Consider the following 24069-nt stretch of genomic DNA (forward strand, 5'->3'; position numbering starts at 1 on the left):
TGAGAAGATGAAAGGGAGGGATGGCATGTAGGAGTACCTTTGGCCATCTTTGCAACAGAACACATTGAATTGGAATATGGAGAGAGGCACCTTTCAAATCTACTGATGTCATTAAGTCCCCCTTATTGATGATGGAACAAGACGGAGTAGAAGCTGTGTTCCTTCTGCAGAGAAGGGACAGACACTATTGCTCCTATTCATAGGAGATCTAGGATGGCTGTCCGTAGATTTTATCTCTTCCGAGGATCCTTTCACTTAGGAGATGGGATATACCTGAGTCCTGGGTATCTGAAAAAAAATCAGAGAATAATCCCCTCTGCACTTCTAAAAAAGACCACCACCAATTTGTGCTCCACCCTGTACTTAGCTGCTGGTGGGGCTTGTGGACTGCTTCGAAGAGGCTGGGGTTTGATTGGAAATTTCACCTCTGCTCTTTTGTGGTCTCCTGCATCTGTTCTATTTTTCTCCAATGCAGCGGAGTCATTTCCTGATAGGCTTTCTACACTGGCTAGCATGAAAGGACCGTACTGGTTTGGAGTAAGGTCCTTAGTCTTTCCTATACTGCTTGTTGGAGACTACAGCCTTTCTTGATCTTCTTCCAGTGATTCCACTATCCATTTTTTCACGGGATTACTGGATAGCTTGCCCCTTGAGAATCTTGAATGAGCTAAAATCTGTTTAACCTTTTACTCTAACTTCCAGACCCAGTACCTCATGTGTCAGTATGCTACCACATTGTAGCCCATAGACCTATCTGAGTACAGTGAGCATTCAGGGTGGCATCAGATACAAATGCATCAACTAAGGACTGTTTTTTCAAGAGATGTGCTCAGATTAAAGGCTTTTTTGTACTTTAGCAGTACTGTACCAGATTTGTCATCCCAGGCCAGCATTGCTCTAGCAAAACAAGTAGAGGCAGTTAGCAGGAGCTGATGCTGCTTTACATTTTTGTCCTCGTTGCCAATTCAATTCTCCTATAGGTGAAGTCCTTTGGCAATAGGTCTCCTGCTATAGAAATGGTTAACTAGAGAACAGGCTGCATCAACCTTAGCCAGCTGAACCCAATCTGCTGTAGAAAGGAGAGAGGAGTTGGGCCCAAGGCATCTTACTAGGCTCTCCTTATTCTGGATCCCTGCCAATAGTACCCTGCCACTTGCAGCAGCCATGGCTGGGAAGGGCTGAACAACTGCTTCTCAGTATAAACAGTTGGGGCCACAAATGCAGGCTCCAGCAGCTGGGAGGGCAGTTTCCATGGCCCTTTGATGTGCTTCACTCAAACTCCCAACGCAGAGGGAACGGGGACCACTGCCTGTGGTAGATTCAGAGGATTTTGCTCTGAGGAGCTCTCTCTGCTTCACTGGAGTTCTCATGCTTGGGGAAGAGGCTGTAGGAAACTGTCTCCTGCCTGAGCACTTGAGAGGGGCCTGGGTCTCTGCAGAACAGGAACAGATCTCTATGCAGGCACTCAGTCAGTCAGGAGGTGCAGGTGACAGTTTCTGACTTTCCCTCTCTAGCTTTCTCCACCTTACTGCACTCTACATGGATGAGCAGAGAGAGTAGAGTGCCCTGGTAACTATGGGAAGAGAAAGGAATCCCCTCTGCCAATAAAGGTAGAACTTGAGAGCTTGGTGATTTTAAGCTAATTGACTTCTTTATTTACTTTGCAGAAGAGAAGAGCTGGTTTTCTGCCAGCATCTGTGAAGGTGGAAGAAAACTGGCAGGTTTCTCAGAGGTGGAGCCTCACCTCCCCTGCCACAGACTGACAGCTCTGGTCTAGCTCCAAGGCTGCACAGAGCAAAGACCGAATGTCCTGGATCTGTGGACTCCATTATGAATAAGATAGATAGCATGCACTGCTACAAGCTCATGCACCAATCCCCTCATGAAGTCTGGCATATGACCACAGACACTCACTAGATTTCTCTCAAAAGCTACATTAGGTATACAACCATCCAGAAATATCAAATGAGATCCATGATATCATACAGTGTCGTCTTATTAAAGTAAAATAAATGTTTTAAATTGAGAGGGAGAAAACAGGCTTCCCTGGAAAAGTGAAAGCCTTGTCGGCTCCAATAACCCTGAGAACTGTGCTCACAGGACTTTTAACTCATGGTAAGGCCACCCAAGCTGGACAGGTCAAAGGGTAGGAATAATTTAAATGCAGTCCACGCATCTCCAGGCCAACAGTCTATCCTAGTAAACAAAACTTAAGTTATAGAAGCATAACAACGTAACCATTGTGGCAAATGGCAAGATAAATGGGAATGGTGGCCCTGTTTTTGCTCTGAGTGACATCTGATGATGCAGGAAAGATTCAGAGAAAATAAAGTGAAGACAAGACTAAAAATACAACACAGAGTTTGAAGGGATACTGACAACAGGAAAAAGAAAAAGCAATTCTTACCTAGGCTGCCTAACATTTTCAATTTTAAGAGCTTGTTTTCAATTGCTTATAATTTTACCAGTCTTCAACCATTCCCTTGCCAGATGTTTGCCTCAGAGTGACATTTTTGCACCATTTCAGCAAAAACAGTGTAGCTCCTTCTCAGAATGTGAGGGGAAAATACACAGTTTTACAAGTCAAAAAACCTCATACAACTGTTTCATTAAGACACCCTAGAGCCACCATATTTTGGAGCTGTCGCAGGAGGGTCATGGTGACAGTCATGTGATGGCAAATCTGGGCAGATTTTCCCAGAGGTGGTAAAAAGCCAAGTTATAAGCCTCTAAAATTACTCCTCCCAGCTGCTGGAGCTGTGCAGGTGCTAGGCACAGAAACCGAGAGCAGAGAGAAGAGGAAGTAGCCTGACTGCAACTCAGAGGCATGTGGAGAAGAAGGTGGAAGGCAGGAAGTAGAGACAGGTTTCAGAGGGCAACAAGGCAGTGGCAGGGAGTAGGAGAATGACAGAGAAAAATTAGAGGGATAAAAACAGACTAGTTAAAAGGGAGAAACAGTGCAGAGACAAGATACAAGTGGGTACATGCAAGGAGCACAGGCATTGGGGGCAGATAGGGTGGAAAGAGAAAGAAGGGTCTGTGACCACTAGAACATACTTCCCCCTTCCAGAATTTGGAATAGTCAATGTTTCTGAGTCAACATTAATCTGCTATCTAGGAAATACCTGTGAAACCCACTGTCACATTTCTCCTCAGCCACCCCTAGTGCTGGTCCACACAGAGAACAACCACCTGCTACTACTATCAGTTACTCCACAGGTCAAGTGGCAGAGGTCTGTGCTGTAGATTTAAAGGCTCCAGCCCTGCTGATGACCATGTAAGGCTTGGTATGATTCCACATGACAGAATTTCTATTTTTTTCAGTTTGCTTTTTTAAAAACCTAGGAAAATACACACAAACTATATTAAAAGAACATCAAGGTTGCAAAGCACCAAAAAGTGAGGACATGTCAGAGTTAAGGTTACCTGTGCAACCTTAATTTGCACCCACTCTACTCACTTGCACATATGCATTATGATAGTCTTTAATTAATGAGCACATACCATTTTTCCTTCAAGATCCTTTCCTCTTTCAGTGCACAGAAAGGACAGTGCTCAAGTAATCAGTCAGGGGTATGTCATGAAGGAAGCGGTTGTCCATAGGACCCTGCCTCCCTCCAGAAGTTGGAAGGTGTACAGTGAATGAGGCAAGAGGACTGCAGGAAAAGAGAGAATAATCTCATTGTTAAGGAAAGTGAATGCTGCCCTGGAGAACTGGATTCTATCCCTGTCTCTGCCACAGAGTTTCTATGCGGTGCTGGTGAAGTCTTCTAAACCAAAATTTTTTTAGGTGGCCACTAACTGAATGTTACTTATTTTATAAGTGCCCAACTTGAGACGTGGGGTCAGATTTGCAAAAGCGCTGAATACTCACAACTGCAATCAAAATCTATGTGAGTTGTGCACTGAACATAAAATGCTACAGAAATGGTAGAGTAAAATCAGTCCCTAGGCATCTCAAGTTCAGCACCCAAAATTAGTGGTTACTTGACAATTTTAGCCTTAATCTCTGTGTCTCAGTTATTCATTGGTAAAACAGGGTAATGCCACTTCCTATTTCATAGGAGTGTTGTGAAGATAACTTCATCAACGGTTGTGAACAATTCTAATGTTACAGTAATGGGCACTCATAGAAAAGCCCATGAGGAAATTAGTAATTCTGTACTTAGAGCAAGGTTTGGATGCTGTGTAATAAATAAGGCATAGGATCACACACTGAATGACAAGCATAAACGCAACTAAATAGCTAACCATTCAATGAAGGCACTATCCATCCTGTGCACTGAATTATGCAGAAGGCTTTGGGGGAAACATGGTTATCATAATGCATATGCACCAGGGGACCAAACTAAGGTTGTACAGGCAACCTTAATTTGGCATTTCCTAATTTTTGGATTGCATGACTGTTTTTATTTTTTAAAATGAACATAATACATATTTAATGTGAACCTGGGAGGAAAAAATACAAGAGTAAGTTTTGAGGTTGAAAGGGAAAAAAAGACAACGTTTTTTGAGCTTTCCCAAGAAAATAACTAAAAAGTGAAAATCAAATGTAAGAAATGCACACTTTTGTATCACCATTAATTTTACAGGTTTTGAGCAGCAAAGAGTCCTGTGGCACCTTATAGACTGACAGACATATTGGAGCATGAGCTTTCATGGGTGAATACCCACTTCGTCGGATTCATGAAGTAGAAATTTCCAGGGGCAGGTATATATATGCAAGCAAGAAGCAGGCTAGAGATAACGAGGTTAGTTCAATCAGGGAGGATGAGGCCCTCTTCTAGCAGTTGAGGTGTGAAAACCAAGGGAGGAGAAACTGCTTTTATAGTTGGCTAGCCATTCACAGTGTTTGTTTAATCCTGAGCTGACGGTGTCAAATTTGCAGATGAACTGAAGCTCAGCAGTTTCTCTTTGAAGTCTGGTCCTTAAGTTTTTTTGCTGCAGGATGGCTACCTTTAAATCTGCTATTGTGTGTCCAGGAAGACTGAAGTGTTCTCCTACAGGTTTTTAAATATGCCATTCCTAATATCCGATTTGTGTCCATTTATCCTTTTCCATAGGGACTGTCCAGTTTGGCCAATGTACATAGCAGAGGGGCATTGCTGGCATATAATGGCGTATATTACATAGGTGGACGTGCAGGTGAATGAACCGGTGATGGTATGGCTGATCTGATGGTGTCGCTGGTGTAGATATGTGGGCAGAGTTGGCATCGAGGTTTGTTGCATGGATTGGTTTCTGAGTTAGAGTTACTATGGTGCAGTGTGCAGTTACTGGTGAAAATATGCTTCAGGTTGGCAGGTTGTCTGTGGGCAAGGGCTGGCCTGCCACCCAAGGCCTGTGAAAGTGAGGGATCATTGTCCAGGAGGGGTTGTAGATCCCTGATGATGCGTTGGAGGGGTTTTAGCTGGGGACTGTATGTGATGGCCAGTGGAGTTCTGTTGGTTTCTTTCTTGGGTTTATCTTGCAGGAGAAGGCTTCTGGGTACAGGTCTGGCTCTGTTGATCTGTTCCTTTATTTCCTCGTGCGGGTATTGTAGTTTTGAGAATGCTTGGTGAAGATTTTGTAGGTGTTGGTCTCTGTCTGAGGGTTGGAGCAGATGGGATTGTACCTCAGAGCTTGGTTGTAGACAATGGATCGTGTGGTGTGCCCGGGATGGAAGCTGGAGGCATGAAGGTAGGCATAGCAGTCAGTAGGTTTTCGGTACAGGGTGGTGTTAATGTGACCATCACTTATTTGCATCGTGGTGTCTAGGAAGTGGACTTCCCCTGTAGATTAGTCCAGGCTGAGGTTGATGGTGGGGTGGAAACTGTTGAAATCGTGGTGGAATTTTTCCAGAGTTTCCTTCCCATGGGTCCAGATGAAGAAGATGTCATCAGTGTAGCACAGGTAGAGAAGGATGAGTGGATGAGAGCTAAGGAAGCGTTGTTCAAGGTCAGCCATAAAAATGTTGGCATATCATGGGGCCATGTGTGTTCCCATAGCGGTGCCACTGATCTGGAGGTATATATTGTCATCAAATTTGAAATAGTTGTGTGTGAGGATAAAGACACAGAGCTCAGCAACCAGTTGTGCTGTGACATCATCAGGGATACTGTTCCTGACAGCTTGTATTCCATCTGTGTGTGGGATGTTTGTGTAGAGAGCCTCTACATCTATGGTGGCCAGAATGCTGTTTTCTGGAAGGTCACCAATGCATTGTAGTTTTCTCAGGAAATCAGTAGTGTATCGGAGATAGCTGGGAGGGCTGCTGGCATAGGGTCAGAGTAGAGAGTTGTGGCTGATCTGGGAGCCTACCAGTAAAGCATGTGGAGAAGGAGGCAGGCAATAAGATTAGGGTAATCATGAGATGTAAAAAAAAAACCAAACAAGGGTGTATCATGCTTTTCCTCAAAGTAAATATTTATGATTTTCGCAACACACTGCAAGCAACTGCAGTGCAACCCGTGACCTCCAGTTTAGAGCACTTCCACTAATAAATACACAAGCTGTTTAGTAACTTCTTAGAGAAGGTCACAGCTAGACATGAGAACAATTTGAAAATAAAAACAAAAAAAACCTCAGCTTCGTATCGTTTAGTGTTTTGCCAAACTTCACAAATTTGTAACTTCTGAATAAAATTCAGTGCTGATCTTCCTGGAAGTACATTTAAGTATTAAAAAAATAGTACTGGCCATCTGCAGTACTTGACATTTAAACTGCATTTGGGTAAGCATGAAGACAATGCGAACCAGCCTTTAAATACTTCAGTTTGGGAACTAAAGTAGCAGTTTCAAGCTCTACCGCTACTTAAGATGATTATGCAGAAAACAGAGTGAAGCATATTCAGTCTAGAACTGTGAGTATATCTGGCTGCTAAGGAACAACGTTAATGGATACCACAGAGAAGGTTACACAATAATTGGTGAGTGAATAAACGCTATAATTTAAAATTTTTTGCTGTAATATATTCCAATAAATTAGTATATGCTTTCTCCTGAAATGTATTTGTTTAGCCTTAAATTAGCAACAAGAATCATATGTAAAGTTTTATATTTAATTGCTTCTCCTATTAAAATATCACTTTACATTTACATATTTTATACAATCCTACATTTTTGTTAATATACAAACATTTACAATGATTAGTTAGATGTGTTTAAGAAAATGCTTTAAAATGATAAAGTAAGTGTGGACAGGAAACCATTCACACAGTATGCAAATATAATATCATCTAGTCTGACCTCCTACAGATATACAGGTAAGGAATTTTCCATCTTTATATGTAGTTTTAAGATTTATTTCCTAAAGTGTGGGTTTTTGATTATGTTGTTTTTCCCTTTTCTTCTTTTAAGCAGTGCTTTCTCGCTCCCCACCCCAAGATTTTTGTTTAATTTTCGGTGATCAATGGAATATAAATATTTAAAATTAAGGAAGGTTTCCATTGTCCAAGAAGTTTTATGAAAATAGTTAGATATATTATTCAACAGGTATTTTAATACCTTCTCATTTGCAATTTTTTTAAAAAAATACCACTTGCATCCTCAAATATTTGCTTTCAAGGACAATAAAAATGTTAATGCATACGAAGTATTTTACATGGCTTAAAGGAACCAAAATTTTGATATGGCTGATATTTCTAAAAGCCAAATATGATCTCTTTTTAATCTTCTGATGTTGAGGGTCAGGATCATCATGTACACACCACATGTCCATGTCAACTTTTCCCCATACTCCTCCTATTTTCCAATTAATGAAATACCTTGGGGCTGATTGCATAAGGGAGCTTTTCAAAGCTTAATTCATATATTGGAAATAAGTCCAATACCTAGGCTAGATGCTACAAATAGCTCTACATGCAAACAAAGGGGACCCTTGAAGTGCCACTGACTTCAGTGGGTCTCCCTGTGAGTACAGGAGTTTGCACAAATCAACAAAACTAGCCCTTTAATCATAAATGCTTATTTAATTAGTTTAGAACCTAGTCTAAAATTCAGAAACAAGAACAAAACAGACTCTCCAGAAAGAAAATGGCAATCTTTAGCAATCAGTAAAATGAGACAATGTTACACTTTGAAGGGGGAAAGCAAGGAGAGACACTGATTGGGAATCTTGGACAGTAAGAACAAATGAACTGGCTACAAGTGGGTGCTGCAGTGAGCGAACAAAACTTTACCCTTTAGGTGTCCTCCATCCCCAACTACATGAGCTTTGTGCCTAGGCTCCAGTGAATTTGGTGTTCTACTTTTAAGGAGAAAATTAACGATATCTACGGCAATTGATTTCTATACTCTTCTGCTTTTCCCTTCAGAGTGTAAGAAACCACTCAAATGCCAATAAAGTGTCTGTTATAACCTAAATTAATGTAGTAAGTGTGGTCTGTAAAGTCTCCATTATAAAAGACCATCCACACTATACATGCCTATTGTAAATGGCATGCTTTCTATTGCCAAGTCAATTTAAAAAAGAGCCATCTTTGTAATTCTACTCATTACCAAGACAAACAATAAGACTTCAAGTTTTGTTTTCGTCACATCTATCTATTTTCCCTGGAGGCAGAGAGAGTGAGAAGGAGGGAGAGAGAGGGAGAAGAAGAGGGAGACATATACACACTGGGAATGTGGCTGTTTATACAAATGTTGATTACATGTATAATGGTGGGCCAAATTCCATGCTAATTTACACAGTTAAGCAGTCCCATCAATTTCAGCGACAGTCACTGATCTTAAATTAGTGCAGAATTTGGCCCTATCTAACTGCGGCAAGCTCTGCTCCATCTACAGTGTAAAGTACTTTACAATGGTGCTGCATCCTATCAACCCCTCTTTTACAGTAGTAGTCGTGGGGAACAAAGTAAGGAAACGTAGCAATATCAATAAGGAAAACTAAGGAGATTGACTGGATCAGTTACTTAACCTTCTGTACTTCAAGTCCTTTTCCGTCAGACGATATAATCCCCATTACCTATGATCAACACCTGCAGATGCCAATGTATTTAAAAGCAAGTATGGACAGTTAACAAAAACTATTATATTAACAATTTTACTTGATTACTTAAAGCCTGGAAGTGCTGAATACACACAACTCCAGTTGAAATCCATGGGAGCTGCAGTGCTCAGCACCTCTGAAAATCATGCAAGCAATCTAATTAAATTTCCTGTACGCTTCCAAGTCATCATCAGTTGTTTGAGCTAGCAGGACATAAAAATGACTATATACAGTGTCACTAACTTGACTGAATATCTAAGGTAGCAACAATGGAGGGGCGGAGAAAACAGAACAAAATCTCAGTCCACATTTTGCCTAAGAATTGCACCAGAGTTAAAGTAGGCAAGGAGACATGCCCACGTTAGCTTTAATCTAACTAGCGCAGTTAACAATAGCAATGAAGATGTTGCAGAATGGGCTAGCCACCTCAGTAGAAGGCCACTAGGGATTCTTGGTACATATTTGGGCTGCTGACCCACACCAGGGTCCATGTCACCACATCTTCATTGCTAGAATTAAAGCTAGCCTGGGTAGGTGTATCCACACTGTAATTACACCTTAATTTGTGGTATAGACATACACTTGGACGCACAGATATTTTATACCTGTCTGGAAACTGGCATTCATTTACAATCCTGACAAAAGTGAATCCAAGGGCTACAGATATTTACTGTTGGGCATAGTGTCTACTTATGTGAGAGGTTAATGGGACTACTCACAGGAGCAGTCCTTCCAAAACTGAGCTGTAAGGTCTGGTCCACACTGCGTTTAATTTATATTCGCAAATCACCAGCTGCAGGGAAAGGCACATTTGGTGGTAAGCATTTGCAGAAACCATAACCAAGCTTGTAAATTCAGTACCTCACTCATATAAGGAATCAAACACACACGTCTGGTGGTGGTTTAGTGACACAGGCCAAGGTTTGAATGAGTCATGGAGAATGAACTACCTTCTCAAACTTAAGTGGTCCTTCCTGAAAAAGGTTGCCAGATAACAGAGAAAAGTGAAGAATTAAAATCTTCTAATGGTATCTCCATGTTTGTCAATCAGCAGATTTTTTTTTAAATGAGGTTTTGCGTTGAACATGCTTGTATACTTGCCACAGTCTCTTAGTAATATTTTCTACCTCTTATGGAAAGAAAAAACAAACAAAAACAAAAACTTATTTTGACTTTTCTGGCATCCTGTACTTTGATTGACTGATTATTCTTCATTCTCTCTTTTTTTGGCCTTGAAATTTGTGACAGTCAAGAGGAATGACCGGCCAATACAAACATGGAATATTTTAAATGGTTGAAGTAATACTTTGTACATACTTTCACCCTCTTTGGTATTAAAATACTGATGCTGCCTTGTGACAAAAGTTGTAATGAAATAAGGAAAAACAATATGAATCTATTCTCTTAGAAAAGGAAATAGCAAGAAATTGTTATCACTAACACATACAGTACTTTTGACTTGTATTACATATAAAAAAACACATCTGACAGAGGAAGCTGAGCAAGGTCTGATGATCTGAGGCCCACAATTTTAAGTAAAATAATTATTTTCTGTACTACAGTAGTGCCTAATGGACTCCCAATCAACAATTGGGTCTCTAGAATGCTGGGTATTGTAAAAACCATGTACCAAGACATGGTCCATGCCCCACAGAGCTTAAAATCTAAATATAAGATGAGAGGCAACAGGGAGATACAAAGAAAGATGGAGGGAACACAAGTGCTTAATGAGACTATTAGGAAAAGTGTGATAAGCAGTGGTCACCAGCTGCTTAGCCATTTACAAACGCTTACAAATTGTTTAACAAAACCTGTTTCGGACACAAAATTAATACTAGCCCATTACATTAAAGAACAATATGACCAGGCTAATCTTTATGAACTGAAGGAAAAGTTCTTTTACACTACAAGGTTCACTTACCAGGTGTAAACCAGTTTTTTTAAATCACTGTCCTTGGACAGCCATCATCAGGTTGCAAGGTGCTTTATACGTTTGATTATGAAAAAATGAAACTAGTTTAAACACGAACTGAAGATGGTTATTCCATTATTGAATGCGTCCTTCGGGATGCAGGACCAAACTATGCACAGTTGAAGAATTTGGAGAGAGTTTTTATGCTAAGTTATAGTAAATCTTTATTGATCATTATCAGTCCTAGCTAGTGTAATATAAAAATATGCATGCTATGCACAGGGTATGTCTACATTGCACACGACTGGTGGTGGTGTGTAGATTATGTGTAGCCATATGCTGCAGTCAAAAGCAGGCTGCATCCACACTGCAGTGCACAGCTACATGTGACAGTGAAAGACTCTGGCAGTAGGGAAAGACTCCAGCAGTGGGGAGCCAGCAGGACAGTCCACTCCTAGAAACAGCAGTGTAGTTCAGGGAGGCACTGCTTGGGCCTGTAGAGAGCTGTGTAGGGGACATACCCTAAGAGTTCAAGCAGTGCATCAGCATCTACACTGTTACTGAGGGAAGAGGGGTGTGCAGTGCTTTTATTCTACATGACAACCTAAGGGAACATCTGCACTGCCCACTCCAAAAGAGAAACTGGCTAAAAATGGTGTATCAGCATGCTGCTGAAATAACTGTACATCTATGAAACTGTAAAACCAAGGAGTTATGATGAAAACATAATGAAGTTACGGTGGGAACTTAAATTTTTAGCATATCATGGTAAGAAGTTAGAAAATGCAGAGACCAGGAAAAAGAGAGGTTTACTTAGTATTGTTAGAGATTGGGGTTTTAATCAGAAAAGGGGATATCATAGACCATCTCTACTTTAGGAAACAATATATAGATTCACAGATTCTAGGGCTGGAAGAGGTCATCAAGAGGTCATCCAGTCCCCTGCCCTCATGGCAGGACCAAATACTGTCTAGACCATCCCTGATAGACATTTATCTAACCTACTCTTAAATATCTCCAGAGATGGAGATTCCACAACTTCCCTAGGCAATCTATTCCAGTGTTTAACTACCCTGACAGTTAGGAACTTTTTCCTAATGTCCAACCTAAACCTCCTTCGTTGCAGTTTAAGCCCATTGCTTCTTGTTCTATCATTGGAGGCTAAGGTGAACAAGTTTTCTCCCTCCTCCTGATGACACCCTTTTAGATACCTGAAAACTGCTATCATGTCCCCTCTCAGTCTTCTCTTTTCCAAACTAAACAAACCCAATTCTTTCAGCCTTCCTTCATAGGTCATGTTCTCAAGACCTTTAATCATTCTTGTTGCTCTTCGCTGGACCCTCTCCAATTTCTCCACATCTTTCTTGAAACGTGGTGCCCAGAACTGGACACAATATTCCAGTTGAGGCCTAACCAGCACAGAGTAGAGCGGGAAGAATTACTTCTCGTGTCTTGCTCACAACACACCTGTTAATGCATCCCAGAATCACGTTTGCTTTTTTTGCAACAGCATCACACTGTTGATTCATATTTAGTTTGTGGTCCACTGTAACCTCTAGATCCCTTTCTGCCGTACTCCTTCCAAGACAGTCTCTTCCCATTCTATATGTGTGAAACTGAGGCTAGGTCTACACTTGGAGGAGGGAGAAGTTGACCTAAGATACGCAAATTCAGCTACGAAACAGCGTAGCTCAAGTTGGCGTATCTTAGGTCAATTTACCTGGCTATGAGGACAGCAGCGAGTCGACTGCTGCAGCTCCCCCGTCGACTCTGCTTATGCCTCTCGCCATGGTGGAGTTCCAGAGTCGACGGCAGAGTGATCGGGGATCGATCACTACCCACTGATTCGGGGAGTGATCGATCCAATTTGTCCAGACCATTTTTAATTATGACTCTATCCTTCTAAGCAGTTACCAAACTGGGAGGGATTGCATCATCTGCAAATTCAATAAGCGTACTTTCTATGCCAATATCTAAGTCATTGATGAAGATACTGAACAGAACCGGTCCCAAAACATACCTCTGCAGAATCCTGCTTGTTATACCTTTCCAGCAGGATTGGGAACCATTAATAACCACTCTCTGAGTATGGTTATCCAGCCAGTTATGCACCTACCTTATAGTAGCCCCATCTAAGCTGTATTTGTCTAGTTTATTGATAAGAATATCATGAGAGACTGTATCAAATGCCTTACTAAGGTCTAGGTATACCACCTCCACCGCTTCTCTCTTATCCACAAGGCTCGTTATCCTATCAAAGAAAGCTATCAGATTGGTTTGACATGATTTGTTCTTTACAAATCCATGCTGGCTATTCCCTATCACTTTATCACCTTCCAAGTGTTTGCAGATTATTTCCTTAATTATTTGCTCCATTATCTTCCCTGGCACAGAAGTTAAACTAACTGGTCTGTAGTTTCCTGGGTTGTTTTTATTTCCCTTCTTATAGATGGGCACTATATTTGCCCTTTTCCAGTCTTCTGGAATCTCTTCTGTCTCCCATGATTTTCCAAAGATAATAGCTAGAGGCTCAGATACATCTTCTATTAGCTCCTTGAGTATTCTAGGATGCATTTCATCAGGCCCTGGTGACTTCAGCAATAGGTCTTCTCTTGTCCTTTACCCTGAAAGGCCATGTCCGCACTAGAGGAAAAGGTGCAGTTTTAAACATAACTAACATATTAACACATATTAAAATCCTACTGTAGACAAAGCAATCGTGCTTTTAACTCAAGTTAATCAGTCAAGGTAAACCATGCTCTATGTTGGATCTAGTATCAGAGGGTAGCCGTGTTAGTCTGGATCTGTAAAAGCAGCAAAGAATCCTGTGGCACCTTATAGACTAACAGACGTTTTAGAGCATGAGCTTTCGTGGGTGAATACCCACTTCCTCAGATGCATGTAATGGAAATATCCAGGGGCAGGTATATATATGTGTGCTAGCAAGCAAGCTAGAGATAACGAGGTCAGTTCAATCAGGGGGGATGAGGCCCTGTTCTAGCAGTTGAGGTGTGAAAACCAAGAGAGGAGAAACTGGTTCTGTAATTGGCAAGCCATTCACAGTCTTTGTTCAATCCTGAGCTGATGGTGTCAAATTTGCAGATGAACTGAAGCTCAGCAGTTTCTCTTTGAAGTCTGGTCCTGAAGTTTTTTTGCTGCAGGATGGCCACCTTAAGGTCTGCTATAGTGTGGCCAGGGAGGTTGAAGTGCTCTCCTACAGGTTTTGTATATAGCCATTCCTAATGTCTGATTTGTGTCCATTTATCCTTTTCCGTAGAGACTGTCCAGTTTGGCCGATGTACATAGCAGAGGGCATTGCTGGCATATGATGGCGTATATTACATTGGTGGATGTGCTATGTACATCGGCCAAACTGGACAGTCTCTACGGAAAAGGATAAATGGACACAATCAGACATTAGGAATGGCAATATACAAAAACCTGTAGGAGAGCACTTCAACCTCCCTGGCCACACTATAGCAGACCTTAAGGTGGCCATCCTGCAGCAAAAAACTTCAGGACCAGACTTCAAAGAGAAACTGCTGAGCTTCAGTTCATCTGCAAATTTGACACCATCAGCTCAGGATTGAACAAAGACTGTGAATGGCTTGCCAATTACAGAACCAGTTTCTCCTCTCTTGGTTTTCACACCTCAACTGCTAGAACAGGGCCTCATCCCCCCTGATTGAACTGACCTCGTTATCTCTAGCTTGCTTGCTAGCACACATATATATACCTGCCCCTGGATATTTCCATTACATGCATCTGAGGAAGTGGGTATTCACCCACGAAAGCTCATGCTCTAAAACGTCTGTTAGTCTATAAGGTGCCACAGGATTCTTTGCTGCTTTTATGTTGGATCTATTTTGTCTCATCTATTTTGTTCCTAAAATCTCATGCTTCAGCACTTCAGCTGGTCACTTGCAGGGGTCAGGATGGACTCTTCCACTGAAATGTATTCTTTGGGGGTGGGAGGAAGAAGAGAGCATCTCCTTTGTCTGATGCTTCAGGGAAGAGAGCAGAAAAAAATTAGTCTTTCATCTCACACATAGAAGTCAAAGGTTATGTTATTTTGCCTGATTGATTGTGCAAATCTTATTTAGTACTCAGTAAAAGGAGGTTATGAACTGTATGTTTAGACTTCTGAATCTGACAGACAAGTTGTAGTACATCCGGAAATGAGTCTCAATGGTTTTGGAATCCATGTACGGTGGGGATAAGCATTTAAATATAGAAGGAATACAAGCATTTTATTCATGCAGCTGCATAAAACTTTCCTTTCACATTTTTGGCAAGACTATGAAATAAACTGGCAGTCCACAAAGAAGTGGGTGTTTATATGCTTGACCAAATCAAATTTTTGTGCACTCAGCTTGTCAATTTTGCTTTCTTTGTACAAACAACTAATGTATATGCATGATATACAAACTATATCATGTTATGTGGCACAGGCATTTAAAACAATTATGTAAGCATGTAATGTTTACACAAAAAATTAGAACACACCATTTTAACATGTACACAAGCAAATATCAGGACAGAAATTACAGGATAGCTGTAATATATGGAAATATGGTGCTTATTAACAAACAACAATAGTACAGATACAGACAAAGGCCAGAATCTTGGCATACTTTAGCCCTAAACATTCAGAGCATGTCAGACAGCAGACGGAGTTTCTGTGTTTCACACAGGTTGAGTATTTGCAATAGCAAACCAGTCAGATAACCACAAACTCTTGCTAAGCTGTGAAGTAATTTCTTCTTTTACCTTTTTGTTCCACTTTATATGTTTTACACTTATGTGCAACAGAGATAGAGTAGATCACACTAGGTTTTTTCATACAGTATCAAGGTATAATCGTATTAGATAAATCTAAAAGGATATTAAGGTTTAAGAAATTATATCAGAAAACTAAACCCTTCTTTTAATAGACGCTTTCAGTTTGAGGAATTCTCATGGCTTAGGCAACCTGACCACAAATATTATATAGTTCAGGCAATGCTGTCTATTTTAAGTAGATTAATAAGATAAATATTTTTTATTTCTAACAGACGTATATCTAAAAAAGCATTTGTTTTGTACTAAATAAACTGATACATTTAAATGGTATGTTGAAAAGTCAATATGAAGTTAAATCTTTTAAAGCCTAAAATGTTTTAAAGCCTAAATAATTATAAGGCCTGATTATCTTTGTGAGAGGCAATTGCATGGAGTTTCACATATGAACTGATCCTACTTGGATATATGTTTAAAGATCCATAGTTCCATGCTGATACCACAATCACCACCCAGACTAATGTAGAACAAGGATAAAAGTTTGTCTTTGAAACAAGACTGTAATGAGACCTTGAATTAAACAAACGCATTTATCTCTTGAAAATTGTAACATCCCATGTTAAGCTCAATTTTCAACATTGTGAATGCTATCATCTCATAATCTTTATTTAGCTTTCCATAATTTCTTATTTGCTTTCAAAGCTATTTTGGTTAATAAAACTCAAATTCATAATAGTTGTACAGTCTGTACTTTAAGTAAGGAACACAAATCCAAAGAACCAAGAAAAAGCTAGAAGTAGTAACTGGTTAATTAAATTTCTCGCACAGCAAATTTACTAGCAAGGAAAGACACTATTTTCCTACCTTCAGTTGGCTTTATATCACCCCTCACCTCCCAAGATAACTGACAGAGATAGATCCCTCAATCACACACTTAAAATCAAATGGCAGATAGTGGTTCATTGGAAAACTTATGCTATCTCGGATAAGAAAAAAGACACACATACAGGTGTCAATTCTAAGCTTAGTACAGGCTGTTGTTACCTAAATATAAAACCACTATCAATATTGGAACTAAGACATTCCTGTTGCGAAGGTGTGAGAGACAGCTGCTGAACAAGTATGAAGGACTGCACATCCCCTGCACATGGTGGTGCTGGGCTCTATGCCACCTTCACATGAGCCACCACAGAACAGCAGTATATGCAACAGAAAATGGGAGGACATGGCCAATGGCTTTGTGGTTACAGAGGTCCAGTTGCCACAAACTTCCCCATAGAGAGGAGCAGCAGCAGCAGCTGTACGGGGGCATATCTATTTTTTGTCAAACATAGGAGAGTAGAAAACGATGAGTTACTAGAGAGAAAGTGATGAGTTATTTAGTGGTGCAGCTATCGTACTGAGGCAATTACATTAGGATCTTTGATACCGGATCACTACATAGGATATTGCTTTTTAATTTTATTTTTGAAAAGTGGTGGTGGCGGCGGCATACATCAAATCAGAGAAACTTGCTAGGCATGTTAGCAAGCCTAAAAATGATATATTTGAAACACTGTTCAGACAGCTCTGTATGCAGATGCACATTTATAAACAATAAAGTTGTATAGTACAGAATTCTATCATCTTCAGGGGATACCCAAACCAAATGTGCAGTATTGACCACAGTGATTAGTGAAAAGCAAGATACAGCCTTGGCAACAAGAACTACACAGGTTGTTTTAAGAACTTCTGGTCAAGGATAACAGTTTCCAATGCCAATGAGCAAAAAAGAGTGAAGTCTGTTTAGGCATTATTTCTCTCACTGAGGATAGAAATAGCATAGCAACTAAGTGGATTTTCTAATGCACTATTAAAAAAGGATAATTAATATAGCAGTTTTATGTTAAAAATGTTCTATATTTGTGATAAAGCTTTAAAAAAAACTGAGTTAGCTAAAGACTTAAAAAAAAAAAAAAAAAAAGACAAAGAGGGATTAGCTGCTAGTGCAATATGGTGAGGCCAGGAAACTTACAGGACTCCAGCCCAGCTCATCCCTCCCCTCTCCAAAAACACAGTGAGCTTTTACCTCATGTGGTGTCCACAGAGAAGGATATGGGACTCTGGGGCTATATACACCACACCGCCTCACAACAGCTGCTCCAGTAACTTCCTGGCTCTCCAATGAGGCATGGGCCTGGCTCTTAGAATGTTCGTAGTTAGTTAGTTTTGAGGCACTACCAACATTTTCCTGAGGAACATAAGCCACAGCAGGGAAATGATTACGTTTATCAGGTTCTAATTCAGTCAAACCTGAATGGAATTCCACACAATGTGCAAAACAGAAACCTCTAGCCCTGGGCCTTTGTCCCTGCCAAATCTTAAAGGCCTGCTACAAACTATGGAAGTGTTGAGCTTTTCAATAAAAGGTCTCCACAATCTTTTATACCATTAAATATTAGGCAACTTAAATACAGGGGTTACTGTCAGCTCCCCCATAATACTCTTTAAGGAGATATGTAACCACTGACACACAACTAAACTGTTTTTTTCATTTTATGTACAGATTACCCAACGAAGAAAAAGTCCCCGTCCCTTGGGATGCAAAACTCCCTCAGAACACTGACATTTCGGTAAATGACCACTGCAACCTATCAAATCAGAATAAGATAGGTAAGGGTACGCTGCTGGTTTCAGCTGACTTGCAAATTCTGTCCTGTGTGTAATTTCAGCCACTCCCTAGATATAGCCAGCTTGTATAGTCTAGATAATATATTTATGAACTATATAACTGTTAAAATGAAACTGAACTAAGCAAAAATTGAAAGTTTAATCTTTTTCTAAGGAATCCTATGTCTTGGACTTAAGCTAGAGAAAACATACAAAGCTCTTCTATACCCACCTTTGCGCCAACATTATTGAGACAACCCTCCAGAGTCTGTGGCATCTGAGCAAGGACCATCACCTGAACTTGCCCAAACTCTTTAACAGATACAGAGCGACTAGTCGTTAGTGAAATTCTTGTGCATAGAGCTCATTTTCTACATAGCACCCAAATGTTTCCGAGGCATTTGACCAACATGACAGCTCCCTGTTCAGAAGAGTTTACAGTCTAAACAGAAAATATACAGTGCAAACAAGGGTTTAGGGAAGAGGACAGTAGCCAAGGACTACAGTTTTCAAACACAGATGCCTTAATACCTAAATAAAAGTGGCCTCATTTTCAGAGATATTGAGTATCTACAACTCCCATCAATTTAAATCAAGCTGTGGGTACCCAGCCCATCTAAAATAAGGCTCTGTTTAGGTGCTTAAATAGGGATTTAGGTATCTAGCTTTAGACATTTCAGTTGGGAAAATTGTAGCAAGTTTTTTTTAACCTTCCTATATTTGATCATTTCCTCCCAAGCTCTAGGTGAATTAACCTCATTATCCCTTTAAAGATCCTCCCCATATATTAACGTTGTGACTATAGTCTAACAGCCCTACACATTTACACACACACACACACACACACACACACACACACACACACACACACACACAGCTTTTCCCAACTACAATTGACAGCTGGAGTTTAAATTGGTTGACCTTTGGATGTGTGTGGGCCTCTGAACCTATGACTGGGAAAATTTGGGACCCTTGATATACCATATGCCATCCTATTCCAAGTTAAAGGTGACTGACTTAAAATCTGCAATATCACTTGAAAAGGCATGTTTCGAATATAGTATGCAAAGTGACGCAACTATGCAGTTCTATTTCTAAGAAAATTTCCCATGTAGTGTATTTAAAATTACCACAAGCTTGTGTCTGAGTTCCAGCCTCCCACGCACAGGGATCCCACGGATCTGATATTCTTGGCTTTTGGTTCACTTGTGACCATTGCAAATCAAGCTTATGACAACAAGCAAAAGCTTTACTTTCAAAGGGACCCCAGAGAGCTTTGTTTTCTCAGTTGTTCTTATAGTTTGCCAAATACAGCAGCAATATATAATACTGGTTGTTCAGTTCCTAACAAGGACAATAGACTCACATAAATCTTCTGTCAAAGCAATCGCAGAGCAGACAACAGATGTGATTTTCTGGAGACCACGAAGAAATGTTCTAGGTTTTAATTTGGGGAGCCTTAAAAGACAGTTCTAGCTCACATCTTATGCTAGTGTACAAATGTGTCTTTATAAAACTGTGCTACTAACAACTAAGTGCAGCTAGCACAACTTGCTCTACGGCTTTCCTTCAGAGAACGTAAGGGATGCTGGCACTATCTAGTGTTCTTCCCCAGTCTCTTGTTTACAAGTGCAATATACAGAATATAAAATTTGCTGAAGCAACATTTCCCTCCCTCACACCTTCTAATAACATACAAGATATCTATCGTATACCGGGCTTTAGAATTAAAAACTCCAGACCTTTGTAACTGCATATATCTGCACTCATTAAACCACATGGACTATGCTCCAAATCCTGTTCCCAGTACCTAGCCCAAGTAACTGGAGTTGGTATCTCTATGGGGGCATGACAGGAAGAAAGCCAACTCCCCAAGTAACATAGTATCAACTGAGTGACTGTGCAGCTGCGACTCCAGCCTCAGGACTGGGGCAGCCTCTACGGCCCTAGTGGGCAATGGATCTGGGCAGGGATATATCCACCAATTTCACCCCCACTAGCATCAATCTTGTCTCCGCTATAGAACAAAAAACAGGGAGCCTCCTCTAAGCACCTGAAATCATGCCTTACATATTACTCTCGCAGAACAGAACTTCATTAGATTCTGCTGTGTCTGGAACCCTCCATGCTCAGAGGGTGCAACTTTGTAGTACACTAAGGGGGGGGGATGAAATTTTCAGTGTTTAAAAACATAATTTCGTTAAAGTGAAAATGCACTTGAGGCTCTAGGAAATCCGTGGTGCTGAAAATTAAAAAAAAAATTCTGATCCACATTTTTTCTAACATAAGTAATGTTGTAAGCAGACTTTTCTTCCAGTAGACACCCACAATTTACAAAATTTATATCACTTAGTGAATGATCACCTTGATATTTTAACCAGATCTTCCCACAAGTTTCCCCATTTTTTTTTATTTTTTTTTTTGGCACAATGAAGCTCCTGTACCAGAATAGGGTTCAGCATGTGCAACATGCACCTACTCACAGAAAGGCATCAACTGCAACATGAACACACTAAGATAAATCCAATTTGTCTTACTGGTAAAACTGTTTTCCCTCTGCTTTCAGGAACACAGACTGAAATATTCTAAGATGTCCAACTCAAGCATAAACGCTTCAGAAGACAACTGGCACTTACAGCTCAGTAGTAACTACTCATGGTCATTCCCACTGGCTTATGGATTCATTTCATAGGAGGAATCCTGCTAAATGGTGTAGCAGCATGGATTTTTCTACATGTTCCTAGCAAGAAAAGCTTTGTCGTCTATCTCAAGAATATTGTTGTTGCCGACCTTCTGATGAGCCTGACTCTCCCCTTCAAAATTCTTAATGATTCAGAAATTGGGCCTTGGCAGATCAATGTTTTAGTCTGCCGATTTTCAGCTGTTATTTTTTACCTAAATATGTACGTTGGAATAACATTTTTTGGCCTCATAGGGTTTGACAGATACTACAAAATTGTAAAGCCTCTGCTTACCTCCTTTGTTCACACAGTTAATTACAGCAAGATTACCTCTGTAGTCGTATGGGCATTGCTCATGTTTTTATCATTTCCAAATATTATTTTAACTAACCAAAGTCCTACAGAGAAGAATTCCAAAAAGTGTGTACTCTTAAAAGTGAGTTGGTCTACAGTGGCATAAGGCTTCAAGCTATATTTGCCTAGGAATTTTCTGGACTGTGTTTTCTTCTGTTAATCATTTTTTACAGTGCAATAGCAAGAAAAATATATAGTTCCTACAGAAAGTTCAGGAGAAATTCAGCAGTAACTAGGGAAAAAATCAATCGCAATATATTCAGCATCATGTTTGTATTTGTCATTTGTTTTGTGCCATATCATCTTTGCAGACTTCCTACACATTAAGGTCAAACTGGATCTCAGTTCTCTTGTCAGTCAAGCAAAAATCTGTACTATGCAAAAGAATTTACTCTGTTACTCTCCGCTGCAAATGTGTGCCTTGATCCCATTATTTATTTATTTCTCTGTAAGCCCTTTAGAGAAAAGTTATACCAAAAACTGCATCTCAAGTTGACAACTTTAGGTGAAATAGAAAACTCTAAATCCAGAAGGTCAAACATTACATGAAAGCGTCATTATTTCAGAAATTCACATATCTCTTATAAGATATAGTATGGAAAATTATTCCAGATTGCAAAGCAGTTAACAAAGGAACTGGATAAATGAAGAGCATGTGCAACAATAAACATGAGGTGTCAATTTAAAAAGCATTTCAGCTATTTGTTTTCCATATTAAAAAGCATTACCACATGCTGTACTATGCACTACTTCCAGATTACTTCAAACTATAACTTCTTACAATGGAATATATTAGCTGTTTGAGGCCTAGGACAGACAGGAGAATGACTGGAGTAGAAAGCTGGACATGCAGGTCTGGGTTCTATGCGAGTGGCAAGGATTAACCAGCAGAACTACGCAACAGCTGCAGCCTGTTAGTCTCCATAAGCCAACCTGGAGCACATAAGAAGTACAAGCTAGCAACAAGGGCTTGGGAGTGACTGAATAGCAAAGCTGGACAAAAAATGTTGGACAAAGCTTATTCAATGAAAAATGCAGTTTCAGTTGCCTTCCAATTATTCGCAAATTTGACACAAATAGTTTTGGGCATTCACAAAATGGCCAGAGGAGGAGGAGGAGGAGAAAGATGAGGAGGTAGTGACGCTGCTAGTGACACTATGCCCCACTCATAACCTTTAGCCCAGTAGTTAGGGCACCCATCTTGAATGTGATAGACCTAGGTTCAAATTCTCACTCTGGAACAGACTTCTGGATTCAACAATTTCACCCCAAACTGATTGATTTTTTCCCCTACTTTTTGCAACTGACATTGAATTTAAAAAAAAAATCAGCTCAGGGATGGAGAATATCTTCTACCACTTCTGACCTCAGGATCAGACTGTTTTGGAATGGCTGACAGAGGCCAAGTCAGCCCCTAAAGGGAAGAAAGAGCCCTGCATGAATCTCTAGCAAAATGAAGAGCTGAGATGATGGATTCTGGTTCCAACCAGTCAACTGTAGGACAGTTTAAAGGAAAATAGGAAAGAATAAAGGTGTCACATAACTCAGATCCTCAAGTCTCTGTGTAGAACCTGGGGAATTCTAGAATGATTTGGCGACAGGAGGTAATTTTATAGTTCATGAAAATCTATTTGAAACCTTTATGGAAAATTGCTATCTAATTTAAGACCAACAAAACTACAGGAATCTATAAGAGTGATTCCTACAACCTACAGACAGTAACAGAAAACTATATTCTGTCTGTTTATGGAAATCACCCTACTGAATTCTACAGCACAGATACATTATTTTAAGCAAGAGAAGGTGGTTCTACAAACGTGTTTTCTCCTAAATTCTACAGGACTTCATGATGAAGAAAGGATATTTTAATGGGCCTTTTTATAAAAGTCTTCCAGTCTACTGATTAAACACACAAATCATTACTGAAATTATGCATAAATAGTTTAGCCCCATGTTTAATATGCTGTTCTGCTTTGGAGTTAGATGTGAGGCCAATATTCTTGTATTTTGGACCATTAAGTACTGGGAAAATTTGAGATGTACCAATCTTATCGCTGTTTCTACAGGCTGAGATAACGCCTAGTGTATCATTTGCATATTCTCCAATGACTAGTTTCAAACAGCTCTATGCCCTCAAAACACAATCCTTTCTGGTAACATGTCCATGCACATTATTCTATACAGCAGCTTGTCAAATCATTGGCTTGCTCATACTATGCATAGCTGTAAATTTTACAAGACAAATGGAAATGTATGCCAGCATATCAGAGAGTGGATTAAGTCCTTCAAAGAGACTGTAAATTTGGTCTAATACCAGGTAATGTGTACACAGCAACTGCTGCTTATGTACAAAAAGGCAGAAAAGAAATTTAAGGGAAAATAGTGACCCACCCAGATGATTTAGTAAGTGAAAAACTAAATACCCATTCAGATCAGCAAAGACTGAGTTATTACTATATGTATGGGATGAACAATCCCCATCTAGCATGAAGTTTAGTCTTCACCAGAGATCCTGCAAGGCAAAGTGGCTGTGACTTCACTAACAGTGATTTTTTAGGAGGTGAGAAAAGTCTACTGAAACTAGCTTTTTGTACCTAAAACTCAGAGCTATTAGTTTCTCTTTAATCAGGACATGTGTGAACCTGGAAAGAATGATTTTGTATTTTTGCTTTGTTTTGGGCACTATGTTATATTGTTTTTCTTTGCACAAAGGACTGAAAACTA

At 40.0% G+C, this 24069-nt stretch overlaps 2 protein-coding genes across 3 annotated transcripts in view; one reads left to right on the forward strand and one right to left on the reverse strand.

Moving 5' to 3' along the window:
• Positions 1-24069, reverse strand: part of MED12L (mediator complex subunit 12L) — a 319974-nt gene that overhangs the window by 172442 nt on the left and 123463 nt on the right. The window lies entirely within an intron of this gene.
• On the forward strand, positions 20901-24059 carry P2RY14 (purinergic receptor P2Y14). Its single transcript, XM_030575120.1, is given in 5 exon segments — positions 20901-20939; positions 20941-20967; positions 20969-21429; positions 21431-21491; positions 21493-24059. Coding segments are annotated over 5 exon segments (990 nt in total). The 3' UTR covers positions 21895-24059.

This window comes from Gopherus evgoodei, chromosome 9 (assembly GCF_007399415.2).
Source record: "Gopherus evgoodei ecotype Sinaloan lineage chromosome 9, rGopEvg1_v1.p, whole genome shotgun sequence".
NCBI classification, from domain to species: Eukaryota; Metazoa; Chordata; order Testudines; family Testudinidae; genus Gopherus; species Gopherus evgoodei.